This window comes from Vigna unguiculata, chromosome 8, assembly GCF_004118075.2.
Source record: "Vigna unguiculata cultivar IT97K-499-35 chromosome 8, ASM411807v1, whole genome shotgun sequence".
In the NCBI taxonomy this organism is placed as follows: Eukaryota; Viridiplantae; Streptophyta; class Magnoliopsida; order Fabales; family Fabaceae; genus Vigna; species Vigna unguiculata.
In genome coordinates, this window is record NC_040286.1 from 628,214 (window position 1) to 645,540 (window position 17,327).

Here is a 17,327-nt window from a genome sequence, read left to right on the forward strand (position 1 = left end):
GCATAAAATTGTGTGAACGTGCCTATTGAAAGATTTCCAATTTTATAATGTGTGAACCGTGTGATTACATGGTTTATTAAAATTAAAGTTTAATATTTTTATTGGGTTATGTTACCAATAAAATTAATATTAATTATTTTATTTATATAAATAATTAATAATTTTATTTTAATTTGTAATAATATTTATGTTTGTTATTGTTAAATTAAAATTAATTAGGAAGCTATATAAAGTTTATAGCAATTAAATGTATGTGTATTTATTTATTTGAAATTAAGTATGATAAATTTTGTTAGTCACCAAAGTGGCCAAAATTTTAAAGTTTATATGATTTCAAATTATTAATGTTTTTTATTTTAATTACCCATAGTATGGATGCTAGATTATGAATAATTAAATTTATGGGTTAATTAAAATTCATTAATTATAAGACATTTAAGGATCGCCCAAAGGTTGATTAATTCTTCTCATAATTAATGAACATGATTGTAAATAATTTTGTATGCGTCACTAGTTTTATTTATATAACCAAAGGTAGTAGGTGATTCTAGTTGATGCATATTTTAATTATCAATAATGTTATAATGTGATTAGCATCATTATGTTTATGTTTGTGTATTAGTGGATCTCCCAAAGGAGAACATTAGTATGCATAGAATGATTGCTTATATCTGAATCTGTTTTTACGTTTAGTTTTATGACTCAAAGCATTAATGTTAGGCATGTGTTAATTGCAGTCTCTGTTCCGGTATCTTTACACGCGCATGCTTCGTCTGTTCCAGTCTTTAATGGGTTGAATTTCCCTGACTGGAGTGAGCAAGTCCAATTTCACTTAGGTGTGTTGGATCTTGATCTAGCTCTTCTAGTTGAAAAGCCGGCTGCTATCACGGATGCTAATAGCAATGAAGAGAAAGCCTATTACAAAGTCTGGGTAAGATCAAACAGACTTACCTTAATGTTTATGAGAATGAGCATAACAAGCAATATAAAGTCAGCTCTTCCCAAAACTGATGATGCAAAAGAATTTATGAAATTTGTGAAAGAGCGCTCCCAAACTGCTGATAAGTCTCTCGCTGGGACACTGATGAGTACGTTGACCACTATGAAGTTTGACGGTTCTTGTACTATGCATGAGCATGTGATCGAGATGACAAATATCGCAGCAAGACTTAAGTCTTTAGGAATGGCAATGGGTGAAGGTTTTCTCGTGCAGTTCATTCTGAACTCATTACCGTCTGAGTATGGTCCGTTCTAGATGAACTACAACACCATGAAAGACAAGTGGAATGTGCATGAATTGCACAGTATGCTAGTTCAAGAGGAGACCCGACTGAAGAACTTAGGAAGCCACTCTATTCAATATGTGAAGAATCAAGGAGCTGTTGGAAAGAAAGTTGCTAAGAAACATGGAAAGGGTAAAGGACCACTGAAGATTGAAGAGTCCTCAACCAAAATCCAGAAGAAAAATGACAAATGTCATTTCTGCGGGAAGTCTGGACATTTCCAGAAGGACTGCATAAAGCGTAAGGCTTGGTTCGAAAAGAAAGGTGAGCATAATGCTTACGTATGTTTTGAATCAAACTTAACTGAAGTTCCCCATAATACGTGGTGGATTGATTCTGGATGTACGACTCATGTTTCTAATGTGATGCAAGGATTTCTTACAACCCGAACCATAAACCCAAATGAGAAGTTTGTCTTCATGGGCAATAAAGAGAAAGTTCCAGTGGAAGCGATCGAGACTTATCGTCTAATCCTCGACACTGGATATCACTTAGACCTTATGGATACTTTTTATGTACCTAGTATCAATAGGAATTTAATTTCTTTGTCTAAGCTTCATATTGCTGGATATTCTTTTAAGTTTGGGAATGGTTGTTTCAGTTTGTTTAAGCATACTTTTATGATTGGATCTGGTACACTTTATGATAGTTTATATAAATTGAATTTGGATAATTTATATGTTGAAACTCTTATGACTTTGCATCACACTGTTGGCACTAAACGTAGTTTAGTGGATGAACGATCTGCTTATTTGTGGCATAAACGTTTGGGATATATTTCCAAAGAAAGAATGCAAAGATTAGTAAAGAATGAAATCCTTCCGGATTTAGATTTTACTTATCTGAATGTGTGTGGATTGTATTAAAGGCAAATAAACTAAACACTCAAAGAAAGGAGCCACGAGAAGCACTCAGCTTCTTGAAATCATACACACTGATATATGTGGTCCGTTTGATGTAAATTCTTTCAATAAAGAGAAGTACTTCATCACCTTTATCGATGATTTTTCGTGTTAGGGACATGTCTATCTACTGCATGAGAAATCTCAGTCAGTAAATGCCTTGGAAGTTTATATAAATGAAGTGGAAAAATAATTAGACAGAAAGGTGAAAATCGTAAGGTCTGATAGAGGTGGTGAGTATTATGGAAGATATGATGAAAGTGGACAACACCCTGGTCCGTTCGCTAAGTTCCTTGAGAAACGTGGTATTTGTGCTCAATACACAATGCCAAGCACACCACAACAAAATGGTGTATCAGAAAGGTGTAATCGAACCTTAATGGATATGGTTAGGAGTATGTTAAGTAATTCATGTTTACCTGTATCATTGTGGATGTATGCTTTAAAGACTATCATGTATTTGTTGAACAAAGTTCCTAGTAAAGCTGTTCAAAAGACTCCTTTTGAGTTATGGACGAATAGGAAACCCAGTTTGAGACACCTGCATGTTTGGGGTTGTCAGGCAGAAGTAAGAATATACAATCCACAAGAAAAGAAACTGGATGAAAGAACAATCAGTGGATTTTTCATTGGTTATCCAAAAAAATCAAAGGGGTATATGTTTTACTGTCCTACCCATAATATAAGAATCGTTGAAACTGAAAATGCTCGGTTCATTGAAAATGGTGAAACCAGTGGGAGTGAAGCTTCACGAAATGTGGAGATTAAGGAAGTTAGAGTACAAGTTCCTATAACTAGTACTTCTTTATCAAGAGTTGTTCCACATGTTGTAGAAACTTACAACAATCAAGAAGAACAACAAATTAATGATCCCGAGGTTAATAATGAACCGATAGTAGAACAACCACGAGAAATAGTATTAAGAAGATCTCACAGAGATAGAAAGTCTGCTATTTCGAATGATTATGTGGTTTATCTACAAGAGTCAAAAAATGACTTAAGCATTGATAATGATCCAATTTCTTTTTCAGAAGCCATTAATGGTGACAATTCTGATAAGTGGTTAGATGCCATGAAAGATGAGCTTAAATCAATGACACATAATGACGTTTGGGACCTTGTGGAATTGCCAGAAGGATGCAAGAGAGTTGGGTGTAAATGGGTCTTTAAGACTAAGCGTGACTCTCAAGGCAATATTGAACGTTACAAGGCCCGTCTTGTTGCCAAAGGTTTTACTCAGAAGGATGACATTGACTATAAGGAAACATTTTCGCCTGTTTCTAAGAAAGATTCTTTTAGAATTATCATGGCATTAGTAGTTCATTATGATCTTGAGTTGCATCAAATGGATGTTAAAACTGCTTTTCTGAATGAGGATTTAGAAGAGGATGTCTATATGGACCAACCGGTGGGGTTCGCTGAAGAAGGAAAGGAGCACATGGTGTGTAAACTTAAGAGATCGATATATGGACTTAAACAAGCTACTCGACAATGGTATCTTAAGTTCAATGATACTATTGTGTCCTTTGGATTTAAGGAAAACACCGTTGATCGGTGTATATATCTGAAGGTCAGTGGGAGTAAGTTTATATTTCTGATTCTGTATGTTGATGATATCTTGCTTGCGACTAATGATCTTGGTCTATTAAGTGAGAGTAAGAGGTTTCTCTCTAATAACTTTGAAATGAAAGATATGGGTGAGGCATACTATGTGATAGGAATATAAATATTCCGTGACAGATCACAAGGACTGTTAGGTTTGTCTCATAATGCATATATTAATAAAGTTTTAGAGAGATTCAGAATGGATAAATGTTCAGCATCTCTTGTTTCAATACAAAAAGGAGACAAGTTTAGTTTCATGCAATGTCCAAAGAATGATTTGGAATGGAAACATATGGAAAATATCCCTTATGCATCTATTGTTGGGAGTTTGATGTATGCTTAAACCTATACGAGGCCAGATATTAGCTTTGCAGTTGGTATGCTTGGTAGATATCAAAGTAATCCAGGTCTGGAGCATTGAAAAGCTACAAAGAAAGTTTTAAGATACTTACAAGGAACAAAGAATTACATGCTTACTTATAGAAAATCTGATCACCTTGAGTTGATAGGTTATACAGATTAAGACTTTGCCGGCTGTGTGGATACAAGAAAGTCTACATTTGGTTATGTGTATATTTTAGCCGGAGGAGCGATTTCATGGAAAAGTGCGAAGCAGTTTGTCATTGTTGCATCCACCATGGAAGCTGAATTTGTGGCATGCTTTGAGGCCACAGTTTAGGCTAATTGGTTGCAGAACTTTATTTCAGGACTTGGAGTAGTCAACAGTATTTCCAAGTCGCTGAAAATTTATTGTGATAATTCCACAGCAGTCTTCTTTTCTAAAAACGACAAGTATTCTAAAGGTGCTAAACATATGGAGTTGAAATACTTTGCCGTTAAAGAAGAAGTTCAAAAACGTAAAGTGTCAATAGAACATATTAGCACATATCTTATGATTGCTGACCCTTTAACAAAAGGGTTACCGCCCAAATTGTATGCTGGTCATGTAAAGAATATGGGCATTATGTCTACTAGTGAATGTTAAATGTTGAATGTTAATGTTTTTAATGTTTATGTGACACTCTGAGCTCCCTAACGTATAAATTTCTGAAATCTGTGTTTTCTTCTTTATGTTTATGCATGCAAATTATGATGAAGAAAACAAACTATGTTATGTTATTGCTTTGTAAAATGACATTATGTTTGAACCCATTATGGACTTCTCGTTTTAAGGTCATATTAAGGAGAAAGGGATGATATAGTAGTACATGGAAGGGATCATGTCGATCAAATGATGTGTGACCGCCATGACTCTTATTATGTCTGTATCTTTAATTATGAATAATGATGGAACCAATTTATGCAAGGTCTTTTATTGCGCATTATGTTTATGTATTAAATCACATAATGTTATGACATCATATGAGTCAAGTGGGAGAATGTTAGAATTAATTGACGAATTAATTCTATTAGTGACTCATTTGAAATATTATGATGGGCCCAATTGTGATTTAATAAAATATAAAGACTTATTGGTTATTATTATGGGAAGTGATAATAAAATAAAATAAAGATAAAGATAAAATAAAAACCAACTTGATGGACATTGGTTTATAAAAGGAATAGGGGTTCTGTCTCTGGCCATAAGGTTCTTTTCACGGTAACCCATCAAAAACGTGTGAGAAGAGAAAGAAAGACAAAGAGATAGATTGGAAAATGGTGGTTGAAGAGCACACAAGATTACAAATTTGTAGAACGCATATTCACAGGATCTCTCATGGATCAAGGTTAGTGCTCTATTATGTTTTATGGAGTGAGAATCATAACTCTTAAAGATCCTTAATTAGTTTTACAGAAGAACCTTGAAAATGGCCATGACTTGAAGATGAGTTTTTCAAGATGAGAATGAGAAGGTTTTGAGATTTGTTATATGAATGAAGAGAAAAAATGTGTTTGTATTTATAGCCCATAGTTGAGTGAGAGAAGTGTTGTTGCATTTATTTACCCGTGTGAAAGTGAAACTAATCTATTCCATTAAAGTGGGTTCCTTTTTCTCTCGTTCAAGGTATATATTATAAATTGTTGGAGATTTCTAAAGTAATCAAAATTCTTTTTTGCAAAGAATAAGCGATGTATATATCTATGTTATGGGCATTTGTTATATGCAACAAATAATTATAGTACAGAGAATAAATAAATAAATTTTAGATTTCATGGTTCACTTCAAGTTATGTCAAATTTAATTTGTAAAAATATGTGTTTTATTTATCAAAAAGGTGTAAGTGTCAAAAAATTGTGTGTCTATTCGTCAAAAGATACACGTATAAAATATACTTTTTTTTATGAAAAAAAAAAACGTTTGTCCTTTTATACAAAAATTTAAATGGAAATAGATTTGAAGTTTATACCAATATGGTCCTATTTGATTTTATTTTATTAAAAAAAATTGTGAATTGTAGATTCTGATAATTTTGTTATTACTTTCTTTTTTGTTTTTACTCTTAATCACCATTGCCGGTTTAGCACTAGAAACATAAAATAATAAGTAAGATGATAAAAAAATATTCAAAAATGAGATAAATAGATTTTATTTGAGGGTAATAAAAGATCTTACATATAATTTTCTATTATTTTTAATTTATTCAAATAATAAATTTTATATTACTCATTTATATTTATACCAAAACAATGTTTCTACGTGTGAAAGTGTGCTTGAACTTTTGAATAATTATTAGCACACATCTCAATCATTTTGTTTCATAGTAAGCACCAACTCTCGTCTCTTGTAACCCAAAATAACAAAGTGAAGTTTGGACAAAAATGTTGAAGTCCAAAGTCAAATTTAGGGCCATGGGTCGAACTTAAGAAAGGTTTTTTCTCTGCACCTCCATAATTACTAACTGCACCTCGTATTAATAGAAAAAGGCTAAAGCACCTCCATTGTTATATTACATCACTGTTGTTATATTTGTTCCTAAAGTTTTAGAAATGAATATTTCGGAAGTCACTTCTATGTATAAAGATAAAACATTACTTTAGAAATTATGGGGGTGCAGGACGAAAAAAACCTTAAAAAGTTTCAAATTAAAAACGAAATCTATTAAATACATGTGTAATTCAAATTATTTAACCAGTTTTTCTTAAATTTCATTAATATTAATGACGTAGTAAAATATATTATGAGCAGTTTTTAGCTTTGCAGCTAAAAAATGTGTGAATCGACGATTATACAACCTGATTAATCTCTTCTTAAATATCTCATAGATCGTATAAATGCTCTTTAATTGAATTATGAGTAAAAATAAACAATTAAGTAAGTGAGTTCATTTTAATAAATAATATGAAGTTTGAATGTATAAATGATTAAAAAGAGAGTTAGATTATTCATATTAGCTCGAGTAAAACTACTTATGATAAAGGATGAGTATAGTTTGTATAAAAATAATTCTAACATTCATCTTCCAAAAATAGAGAAAACGAACATATATTATAAATCATTATATTTAAAACTTAAATTAATTTTATTAATATCACTCAAAGTTTAAAAATATTTTTTATTTAATTTTCTTCTAAACTGGTAAAAAAAACCATTATTCCTCAAGCTGAAATATCGTAATTTTGAAAACAAATTACGTCAACCAAATGTAATTTTTTTAATGAGCCCAGTCGAATAATTTCTTTAAGAGCACTAATTTCTATAAATTTAAGCAGAAATAAATAGTAGGAACAATGAAATCGCCTTGTAAAATATATATATATATATATATATATATATATATATTATATTCACCAAGAATAATTGAATTTAATAAAAAAATCAAATATTAATATACTCAATGCATACTACAAAAATTTACCAGCCACTTGCACTAAATTTGTTTTTTCATTCAAAAGTATTCAAAATTGACTTCAGCTCGAAAACTTTCTAACATTGACAATTTCTTATGTTATTTTATTGTTAAAAATTTTCCTGACGTTTAAAACTCCTTAATAAACCTTGAAAAATCACCACAAGTGGTTCATTATATAAGTAGTTCGTGGAATATCTGTAATTCTTTTGTATAAATAGCTTATGTATAAATTGAAAAGAAAAAATTAAAAATTATATAATCAAATTTCTCACTAAATATTTTTAATTTATAGATTTTTTTTCTATGGAGCTCTTGTAAAAAAAAAGTATATAAACATGCTAAAGGTAACTTCTCCACACTATCAAACAAAAATAAATCCACGCAATTGGACAGTTTCTCATGACGAAAAAAAAAAGGTTTAATTAATCGTAAGGTACCCAGTTTGGTATTAGAGTCTCAAATTGGTACCCGCTTTTAAAAATGTGTCAATTGCATCCCAACTTTTGAAAATTGTTTCAATTAGGTCCCTTTCAGACAGAATTGACTAACGCCGTTAGTCAACGTGCCACGTGTCAATCTGTGGTTTTTTTGATTTTTTTTTAATTTTTTTTTTAAATTAAAAATGCCACGTGTCAAGTCCCTGTGTGTGCCACGTGGCATTGTCAGTGCCACGTGGCATTGTAATGCCACGTGTCAGTGTCACTATTAGATATCATTGTGTTGATTTCGATTTGATCCCCACATATGTCTTTTTGTTTCAATTTAGTACCTAAGTATGTGTATTTGATTCAATTTTGTCCCAATTTTTTTTTTAATAATTAAAATATTTTTGTAATCCATTTTTTATAAGATTAAAAATAATTAAGTATAAATATTTTTACAAAATTAAGTACTAATATTTATAATATTTCTCTCAATTTCAGACCAAATTTATTATTTGTATGAATGTTATGCTATTTATAAGTACTAAAATAACTTTTACCACTAAATTTTAATATAAATATCAAATACTTAATTTTTTTAAACTTTTATACTTAATTACTTTTAATTTTATTAAAAAATATTTTAATTATTAAAAATTATTAGGTCAAAATTAAATCAAATACACGTACTAAATTGAAACAAAAAAACATAAATGGGGACTAAATCGAAATCATCACAATGACATCTAATAGTCACACTGACACGTGGCATTACAATGCCACGTGACACTGACAATGCCACTTGTCACACACAGGGACTTGACACGTGGCATTTTTAATTTATTTTAAAAAAAATTAAAAAAAAAAGTTAAAAAATTAAAAAAATAAAATAAAATTGTTTTTAAAAAAATAAAAAAAACCACAGATTGACACGTGGCACGTTGACTAACGGCGTTAGTCAACTCTGTCTGAAAGGGACCTAATTGAAGCAATTTTCAAAAATTGGGATGCAATTGACACTTTTTTAAAAGCAGGTACCAATTTGACACTCTAGTACCAAACTGGGTACCTTACGATTAATTAAAAAAAAAATAAAAATTTTGATGAATAGCGTGGTACAAGGAATATTTTGGTAATTAGCTTTCTTTTTTATCATTATCACTAAAATTAAAATAAAAAAATAAAGCAGAAAAGTGCAGAATAAAGCAAAAAAGTAAAAAGTGAATTTCAAATCCTAATAAGACAACATTGAAAAGACTTAGGTAACTACCTAGCGGATTAAAGAAGAAGAATCGCTATTACATGCAATTGATTTATGTGTCACTTCTTCATTCAACTTAACCCAAAACCTTTTTTCTTCCATGGAATCATTTCTCACACTTCAATGTTCAATCTGCATTCAACATTTTCAATCTTTCGCTTCTCTTCAAAGATGGAATCTAATATTTTTCTTTTTTAGTTTTTACTGGGGTTAAATATATTTTTAAAAATCAGAATTAGTCTATATTAAAAATTTTAAACTAATTTAGTTTATTAACTCTGTAAATATGTTTATTTAGTCACTTTAATCAAATTTTATTAATCAAATTTTATTAATTTCATGTGATGTTTTAAAAACGTTTCTCATATATTAAAACGAATATGTGTTAAATCGGTGTAAACATTAATGTGTTTAACATTCAAACAAAATATGTTTGAAACGTCAAATAAATTTATAAATAAATAATTTAAAGGACTAAATTCATATATTTCTAAAAAAAAAACTAAATTAATTCAAAATTTTTTTTAAAAAAAATCTAATTACAATTTTCACGTTAAAAAATCAAATTATTCGAACTCACGAACAGCACAAAGAATCGAGTACTATAATTCAAACTTTTTTATTCTTCTTTAAGTAATCCATTCATGTTTTTCCTAGAACCCTACCCTATAATTTCCATGCTCATTTAACCATTGCCATAGTCATAGCATGAAATTAATGTGTGATCCATTTTATTTTATTTTTCCCTAATCACAACTAAATAAAATAGTTATGAACCATAATTCTGAAAATTTTGTTCCCTTTATTGGTGGTTTAGATCTTTGGCACTCTTGTTCTGACTTTTGGGTGTGTTTTGCTCTGCCACATACCTTTACTTAAAAAAAGAACCTGATTCTCTGAACACGAGGCACCAATTACTTTCCCTGCCTTCTTTTCCACTGAACTCAACCAAAAACCAAAAGCCAAAACCAACCACTGTGTTTGTAGTGTTAACATGTAAACAAGTAAGCACCGTACAATCTCACTCTCTTTTTGTCTCTCTCAACCCTTCCATTTCAACCTCACCGGCATAACATCAAACACCTTCTCCACCACTGAACCTTCTCTTTCACTTATCACTATATTATTATTATTATTATTATTATTATTATTATTATTATTATTATTATTGTTATAACTTATCATTATTGTTGTAGTTCTTGTTGTTGCTGTTTGTTTGTTGTTTTTCCGTGGAGAAATGGACAAAGCTCGAAACGTGAGGCGTGGAAGCAGTGTGTTCTCAAGCACCAACAAGCGACGACACAAGCGCAAGCACAAACACAACCTCCTCGCTGGTAAATTACACAACACCAACTTTTTCTGCGCTACGAGACAAAACCTATTTTACATTTGTCGTTATTCCTGTCTCTCTCTTTTTTTTTTTTTTTCTTAATATTTTACGATAACGAAGAGTTTGCAGATAACGCTTTCTGTTTTCTCGGTTTTTCTCTCTTGTTTCGCTGCGTGCGCTCTTACCTATTTTGGTTTGTGAGGCGTAGTTTTCAGCCGTGGGGACCTTCGATTCACGGAGAAGTTGAAGAAGGAAAAGGTGAGAAGCTTGAGTGCGGTCGGAACGGCGTCGTCGAGCTTTCAAATGAGTTGCCATCTCTCTCAACCGCAACAGCAACAACAAACACGTGACTCTTCTTCAGCTCTCATTGCCACCGCCAAGAGATTCAAGCTTCATAAGAATGTATGTTCTTCTTGTTATGTGCTTAATATTCTGTTTCATGCCTAATTTTTGTAAAAAAATAAAATAAAATCGAAGCAGAGTTTCGTAAACGAAATTTAAGTTGAAAAATTAAAGCGAACTCTCTACTGGTTAAAATTGATTTATTCTACACTAATTTATACAAACTTTTCTCTGTTATTAATTTTTCTGAAAGATAATTTTAGTTTATTTGTAAACTGTTTTAGAGAAGTATGTTTCATTTTTTTTTTCTGGGAGAATCGCTGAAAGAAACCTCCATGTTGCGTTTCCGTGTGGTTTTTCATTCGGAATTAGAAGTTTATTTATCTGCATAATTACATTATTTTTGACGAAATTTTATTATATGCATAATTTCATTTTGAATGTACTAAAAGCGTATAAGGAAATGGGTTTTTATTTTTTATTTATTTGCTTACCTTCTAATTCGTGGATATTTTTTCTCACTGTGACGAGTTTCTTGTTTCTGGTTCTTTCTCTACTTTGAATGATTTGACAGTTTTTTAATGACTGCAACGGTGCTTCTGTTCCGCGGAAGCTACGTTCAGGTGAGTTCAATATTCGAAACCGAAGCGTTTTAATGTGTGGATAATATGCATTTTCCTTTGTAGTTCTCTTTGGTTGTTGTTGATTTTGGATTAGAGTTTAAGCAATCTCTGAGAAGCGTTTTTTTTTTTTCTTTTTCTTTTCTCTGTTTGTTTGTTGTAATTGTTGGACTACTGATTTGGTTTTGTCTTTTTCTTTTACTTGTGAATTATTGCAATTGTTTTAGTTCCACTGATATCTTCATATACCATAAACTTTTAATTGACCCAGTAGTTTTCTTCTTCTGCATGCAATCTTGTGTAGAAAGTGGGGCAAAAACATTGTTTGCTGAAAATATTATGATTTTTTTGTTTTGTATTTTGAAATTACATAGCCACGAAGAAACGGGGTCGCGAATCCATGTTACTTGATTCAGAAAAGGTGAAGAATAAGGTGGATGGAATAGAATCTCTCAAAAAGGATAGTGTAAAGAAGTCCAAAGTGAGTGTTGTAAGTAAGACATCTGTGGGCTGTGTTTGCCAGTTTCAAAACTTGACACTTTTGCTTTGTTGGTTTAATTTCTCAGCATTTTCTGTTTCCTCAACTTTTGCTTGGAATTTTATGCTTTTGCAGAAACAAGGAATAAGACGACAATGGACCCCAAGAGAAGTTGTTTCTGGGCCCATCACAAAAGATGAGGAAGAGGTTGCTGAGACTCTCTATGCTTTGGCTGGAATGTTCCCTGACAATGCCTCCAATCACAATAATAAGGAACTAGAAGGGGAATCTTTGCCAGATAATTCATCAGTTTTGAAAAACTTGGAGGATAATGCTAGTGCTGCTCGTGCTCTTGAAGGTTATTTTTCATTCTCTCCCTTATCTGGGATACTTGTAAAACTATTTACTCAACCTTTTTCACGCTCTTTATTATTCATTTTGTCATGGATTCTATTCTAGCCTCAGCAACTATTCATGAGAGCTCACCTGTAGAAGCTTCAAAAAAAAGTTGTTTGAATGAAGATTTTGGTCAAGAACAACAGCCTGATTTTCCTGAGAGTACGACGCCCTTCATGCCATCTCATGGCACTTCTCGAACAATAAATTCCCAGGTCATGCCTAGTGTGATTGTTAAGAGTGAAAATGGCAACAGAGTTGCATTGCACGACCCTGAGTTAAGTCTAGCAATGGGGTGGGTAATGTTTTTGTTACATTCTTAATTATCTCTATTTTTCAAGTCCTTTGTCTGTTGGTATTGACATGCTTCATCATCATATTGCAGATTCAGTATGCCCAGACAATCAAGGATTTCTCAAGTAGAGAGGAAACCACCCGTGGAATTTGAGGTCATGAACATTTCAACTTTTACAATTTATTCGGTCCTACCATAACTTCTGATTTCTGAGCTGGTACACTTGTATTTTTGGTACTATTGGCTTGCATTTAGGCCAAAGACGTTGATTGCAAGCAACAGCATATGATCAAGGAACAAAAAGGAAATGGTATGATCCCTCATTCTCGAAGATCAAATGCCCCTTTTGATATGGTTGATATCTCATTTTGATGACTAAAGTATAGGCTAAAAGTTTTTTCCTTAATTTTGCTGATTCTCGAACTTCTTTTCTTTCTTTTTTTTTTCAGAAGGCCTTGCATTGTGGCCAGGCTTGTCTCCATTGGCACCAACTGGCCAGCCTTATCTTCAGTAAAGTTTCTTTCATTCTTCATTTTCGCCCAGTTAAGTACCTTCATTACTGTTTGTCCAATTCTGATCATTTTTTTTTTCATTCCAAGGTCTTCTTCTATTAAAGCTCCTGATTGGCTTGAAGCTGCAATCCGTGCCTCCAAACTGGATTTGATGGAAACTTCAGCTTGTTCGTCAAGTGGGAGGGTAAGGACTAACAAATTTACTATCACTGCTGTTTTTGTTTGACTCTATTATGTTAAAATCTCTTGATCCTAAACTATGTACACTCCACTCAAACAACAATTTATCGTTGCCAATAACAAACCATGCAGGTTTTTATTCCCAAGAGATCATGGAAAAAGTGTGCAGCTCATATTCACATCAGTCACATAATCAAGAGTTTAGAGATGCCAAAAAGACAGGTTACCAAAGAAACCAGGCTTTTTGACTGTCATCAACCGAGAGCACATGAAGGATCAAAGCGTGGAGTTCTTTTACAAGCGCACAGCTTAAACGGAATGAAAAATGGAATTACTTCTACTGTGAGGAATCCCAATGAAAGTAAGAATATTATTCTCCAGCAGCAATGTCATTATCGAGAGATATCACAGTCTGCTTCAACACCTGTGGTTTATGGCCCTCAAAAGCAAGTAAGCCTGAGGTTAATTTTGGTGATGATGCCCCTCTTCCTCATGCACTAATGATTATCCTTATTATGCAGAATTTCAACTTCTTGTCCTTGTCAGCAGGAAGTAATGGGTTAAAGGTCGACAACAATAATAATAACAACAAAATTGGAAATAGGTTGGAACCATTATCAAAATTGCAAATGCCTTATTTTCAGTCACTAGCACAGCAGCATGGGGTGGTCATGCCAATTCCTGTGGCTCAGAGTCAGTATGCCTCCACTTCTTTCCTTGATCAGCTTTCTGTAGCAGGACCACAGGTATTAAATATCTCTTTCGTTGCAAGAGCAATGTTATTAAAGTATCATTAATCCAATAAAATGGGCTCGGAAATCTAGGGTCCGACTTTGGTAAAAATAGTTTAATGTGATTATGTATATGAAATGAGGTGCCTAAAGTTTATTGCTAGTAATGAATTGAACGAACTAGCGTGCAATTTAATATCTCATAAATATGCACCCTTATTGTCCTGCTAGTATCGTCACTCAATGCTTTAATTGGGTGCAGGTTCGGTTGCAGCAACCTCATTATTTTGGTAACCCGTTATGTGGAACTAATTATAGTTCAACGCTCTCACATAAACAAGATCACCGAAGCTTTTGGGGGTTGCAACAAGCAGAGCAAAGTAGGTCCACAGTAAATTTCAATATAACGAGGACCCAATTTCCTAACTGGCAAAGTGGAAGGCATGATTCTTCGGCAATGAGTCCATGCTCCCAAGCCATTCTTCCCTGTTCCTCTGCATCACAAGATACGTTGGGATCTAAGATTTCTTCAATCCCTGGGCAACAGAAGCAGCTCCTTCCACCCTTCCAAGACAAATGGACCAGACCTTCATCATCTCCCTTCATTATATGAAGCAACAATGTGGCTGCCAATGCGATTGTAAAGTCATGACCAACATGAGTACGATTCATTGTTTTATATTTTCTACAGCGCAGCTTCTAGAGCTACACCTTTCATATTAAAACTAGCACAGAACTCTTTTTATTCGCACTAAGATATCCCCAACCGATAATACGTGTCTAATTCATTGCAAGACGTAGAGACACCAACCTTAGAAGGATTGCCCCCTAATCATTTTTCATTTTGCAGGAGACTAGCACCATCTAACTGAAAATAAAACACCAGTATCTGTTCCCTGATGATTCATCGGTACCATCATAGTAATCGATTTTCATTGCATATACACTACAATTGCCCACTTATATTCTATTAAGTGTTTTGCAAACTGTCAAGACGAGCAAATAAATTAAAAAAAAAATACAAAATAGAAATCGACAATAAAAGAAAGGCTATTGAAAACCCTGATTTGATTAACGTCTTACAAATATAAACATAAGCCGAATAAGATGCGTAGGTAAAGGGTACTGAATACACGGCTCAAGAAAAAATATTTTGAAAATTCTGTATCACAATTGAAATGCAAGAATTACGCCAAGGGCAAGAGCATGTCATCGAAACCTCCAAACTGCTACGACTGCAGAAAATTAATGTATCACTCCAGTTTTTCCAGTTCCCCCATTCTCTCAATGATAGCCTGCGAGCACAAAAACATGTTTGTTAACGAATTGAGGTTTTCTATGTCAAAAAATTTACACCAAAAACTGCATTTTCACGGAGAAATGTGTAGGAAGAAGAAATAGAAGTAGACAACTATGCCTGAAATATAATACACACTTAAACCTTACAGCAGCAGCCACACATCAAGTGCTTAGTAACCTAAAAGATTCATACCTTCTTGCTTGTTTCTTGCAGTTCACCCGCTAGAATGAATTCATCAAGTATAAGATAGACCTTCAAAACAAACAGGTAAATTACATGAGTAAGTAAGCGATAAAAAATAGTAATAATATTCTCTGGAAAGAAAATGCGATCAATATGGTGGCCAATAACTACTCCAGTCTTAACACTGAGCCACCATGAACTGAACTCAGAAAGAAAAACAAAACAGAGATCGGTATAAATCATTATATCAGACATACATGCATACACATCCACTGGAGAATGTTGATGTATATAAACGATGACATTACATATTACATATTACATATTGATTATATTCTTTGGTTTTCCACAGGTATCCTCCACTGGAGGTAATCCTGTCTGAGAACCCTTTTCAGACATCAAGTTATAGTGTTACATATTTATTAGTGCAGCAAAATAAACAATGTAGCATATCGATTATTGTCGGGTATGTGAATGGGTATGGTTTGTCAATATTGTAATGTAAGCTCAAGAATATAGAAGGCAGAAGAAATCAATTAATAGCAATACTGTGACTAGAAACTACCGCTTGTAGACATCTACATCCACATAAACAGTCACAACTATTTTGCTGAAAATAAATTATAAAATGCAAACAAGGGAGTGGAATTAAATAAACAATTGTAGAGGGAAGATAAGATGAATAATAAACAAACCTTATGGAAGTTAAAAACCAAATCGAGCTCACACACATTGCTGAAGAAGTGATCCAGTATTTCCACAAACAAATGAATGCATTCTAAGTATGCCAATTCATTATCAGTGATATCAACACAGAGTGAGAAAAACAAGCCAGCGTATCGCCTGTATATTATCTTGTGCGTACGAAACTGCAAGACACGTTACCATCAAACTGTAAGAACACAATAACACCGAAGGACAAAAACACCCAAAAACGTTGTTGTAACAATTCAGACAGCCTAAGGGCGACAGAACCAGAACCTCGTCGCAGTTCCATAACATCAATCAATAATCAGATAAATAACAAATTATATGATAATCAAAAGGGAGAGAAAATTGACCTCGACGAAATTAGTGTACTTAGGATCTCTGTTTACGACGAGGCGATGAACCTGACAAATTAAGGTGAAAATTAGGTTAAGGCGTTGTGTTAGTTGTGACAATAAGAAATGGAATCGTGTGTTGCTATTACCTCGTATTCGACCTTGTGTTTCTCGGAATCCTCGAGAGGAACGTAGTATTTGGCAAGACGGGTCTTGCCTTGTCTGTTCTGCAAGAGAATGAATCGGATCTGCGAACAGGAAAAGGGTAAAACAACTTAGGTAAAACGAAATTGAAAAAATCGGAATGGAAGCGATTGTGAGCATGAGAAATTTACCATTTGCGACGATGATTTAGGGTTCCGGAGAGGGTAATTTGTGCAATTTATCTCAAATGCGAGAGACGAAGAAGATGATCATACCAACGACTTTACTTTGAAACGCTCTGTTATTTATTATTGTTATTTTGTTTCTGCGATGCTGCTAGCGTGTAATGACGACGCAGACGAGAGACAAGGGTTTTGCCCATACTTACCTTATTTGAAGTTTGAACATTCATATTAATTTTGAATAAACACTTCAAATAATTGATCAGTTATATAATCTCTATTTTATAGTTTATATTTACAGCGAAAGAAAATGTTGTTTTAATATTT

At 32.9% G+C, this 17,327-nt stretch overlaps 2 protein-coding genes across 5 annotated transcripts; one reads left to right on the forward strand and one right to left on the reverse strand.

The window, feature by feature from the left end:
* The first annotated feature begins 10,125 nt into the window (after nucleotides 1-10,125).
* On the forward strand, nucleotides 10,126-15,092 carry LOC114194387. Of its 4 annotated transcripts, none has more exons than XM_028084572.1 (14): nucleotides 10,126-10,268; nucleotides 10,461-10,598; nucleotides 10,803-10,996; nucleotides 11,511-11,559; nucleotides 11,931-12,046; nucleotides 12,170-12,392; nucleotides 12,500-12,725; nucleotides 12,816-12,879; nucleotides 12,981-13,035; nucleotides 13,175-13,235; nucleotides 13,325-13,421; nucleotides 13,550-13,867; nucleotides 13,939-14,163; nucleotides 14,411-15,092. In XM_028084572.1, exons 2-14 carry the CDS (start codon nucleotides 10,502-10,504, stop codon nucleotides 14,759-14,761), a joined length of 2,076 nt encoding a protein of 691 aa, XP_027940373.1. In that variant the 5' UTR covers nucleotides 10,126-10,268; nucleotides 10,461-10,501; the 3' UTR covers nucleotides 14,762-15,092. The 4 variants fall into 4 exon arrangements, with proteins under 4 accessions (XP_027940373.1, XP_027940374.1, XP_027940372.1 ...); XM_028084573.1 differs by having other exon boundaries at nucleotides 10,127-10,268; nucleotides 11,931-12,037; nucleotides 12,494-12,725; XM_028084571.1 differs by having other exon boundaries at nucleotides 10,128-10,268; nucleotides 12,494-12,725; nucleotides 13,178-13,235.
* A 75-nt stretch (nucleotides 15,093-15,167) lies between these two features.
* Nucleotides 15,168-17,259, reverse strand: LOC114194389 (AP-2 complex subunit sigma). Its single transcript, XM_028084574.1, has 6 exons — nucleotides 17,010-17,259; nucleotides 16,824-16,922; nucleotides 16,693-16,743; nucleotides 16,327-16,500; nucleotides 15,641-15,700; nucleotides 15,168-15,443 (listed from the first exon to the last, which is right to left on the reverse strand). Exons 1-6 carry the CDS (start codon nucleotides 17,010-17,012, stop codon nucleotides 15,402-15,404), a joined length of 429 nt encoding a protein of 142 aa, XP_027940375.1. The 5' UTR covers nucleotides 17,013-17,259; the 3' UTR covers nucleotides 15,168-15,401.
* Between the last annotated feature and the right edge of the window lie 68 nt (nucleotides 17,260-17,327).

Coding starts and splice junctions, on each gene's coding strand:
- LOC114194387 (XM_028084570.1), top strand. CDS start 10,502: ATGGACAAAGCTCGAAACGTGAGGCGTGGAAGCAGTGTGTTCTCAAGC. Junction 12,880..12,980: donor AACCACCCGTGGAATTTGAG/GTCATGAACATT, acceptor GCTTGCATTTAG/GCCAAAGACGTTGATTGCAA. Junction 13,422..13,549: donor CTTGTTCGTCAAGTGGGAGG/GTAAGGACTAAC, acceptor CAAACCATGCAG/GTTTTTATTCCCAAGAGATC.
- LOC114194389 (XM_028084574.1), bottom strand. Junction 16,501..16,692: donor AGTACACTAATTTCGTCGAG/GTCAATTTTCTC, acceptor CGTGTCTTGCAG/TTTCGTACGCACAAGATAAT. Junction 15,701..16,326: donor TGGTTTTTAACTTCCATAAG/GTTTGTTTATTA, acceptor TTTGTTTTGAAG/GTCTATCTTATACTTGATGA.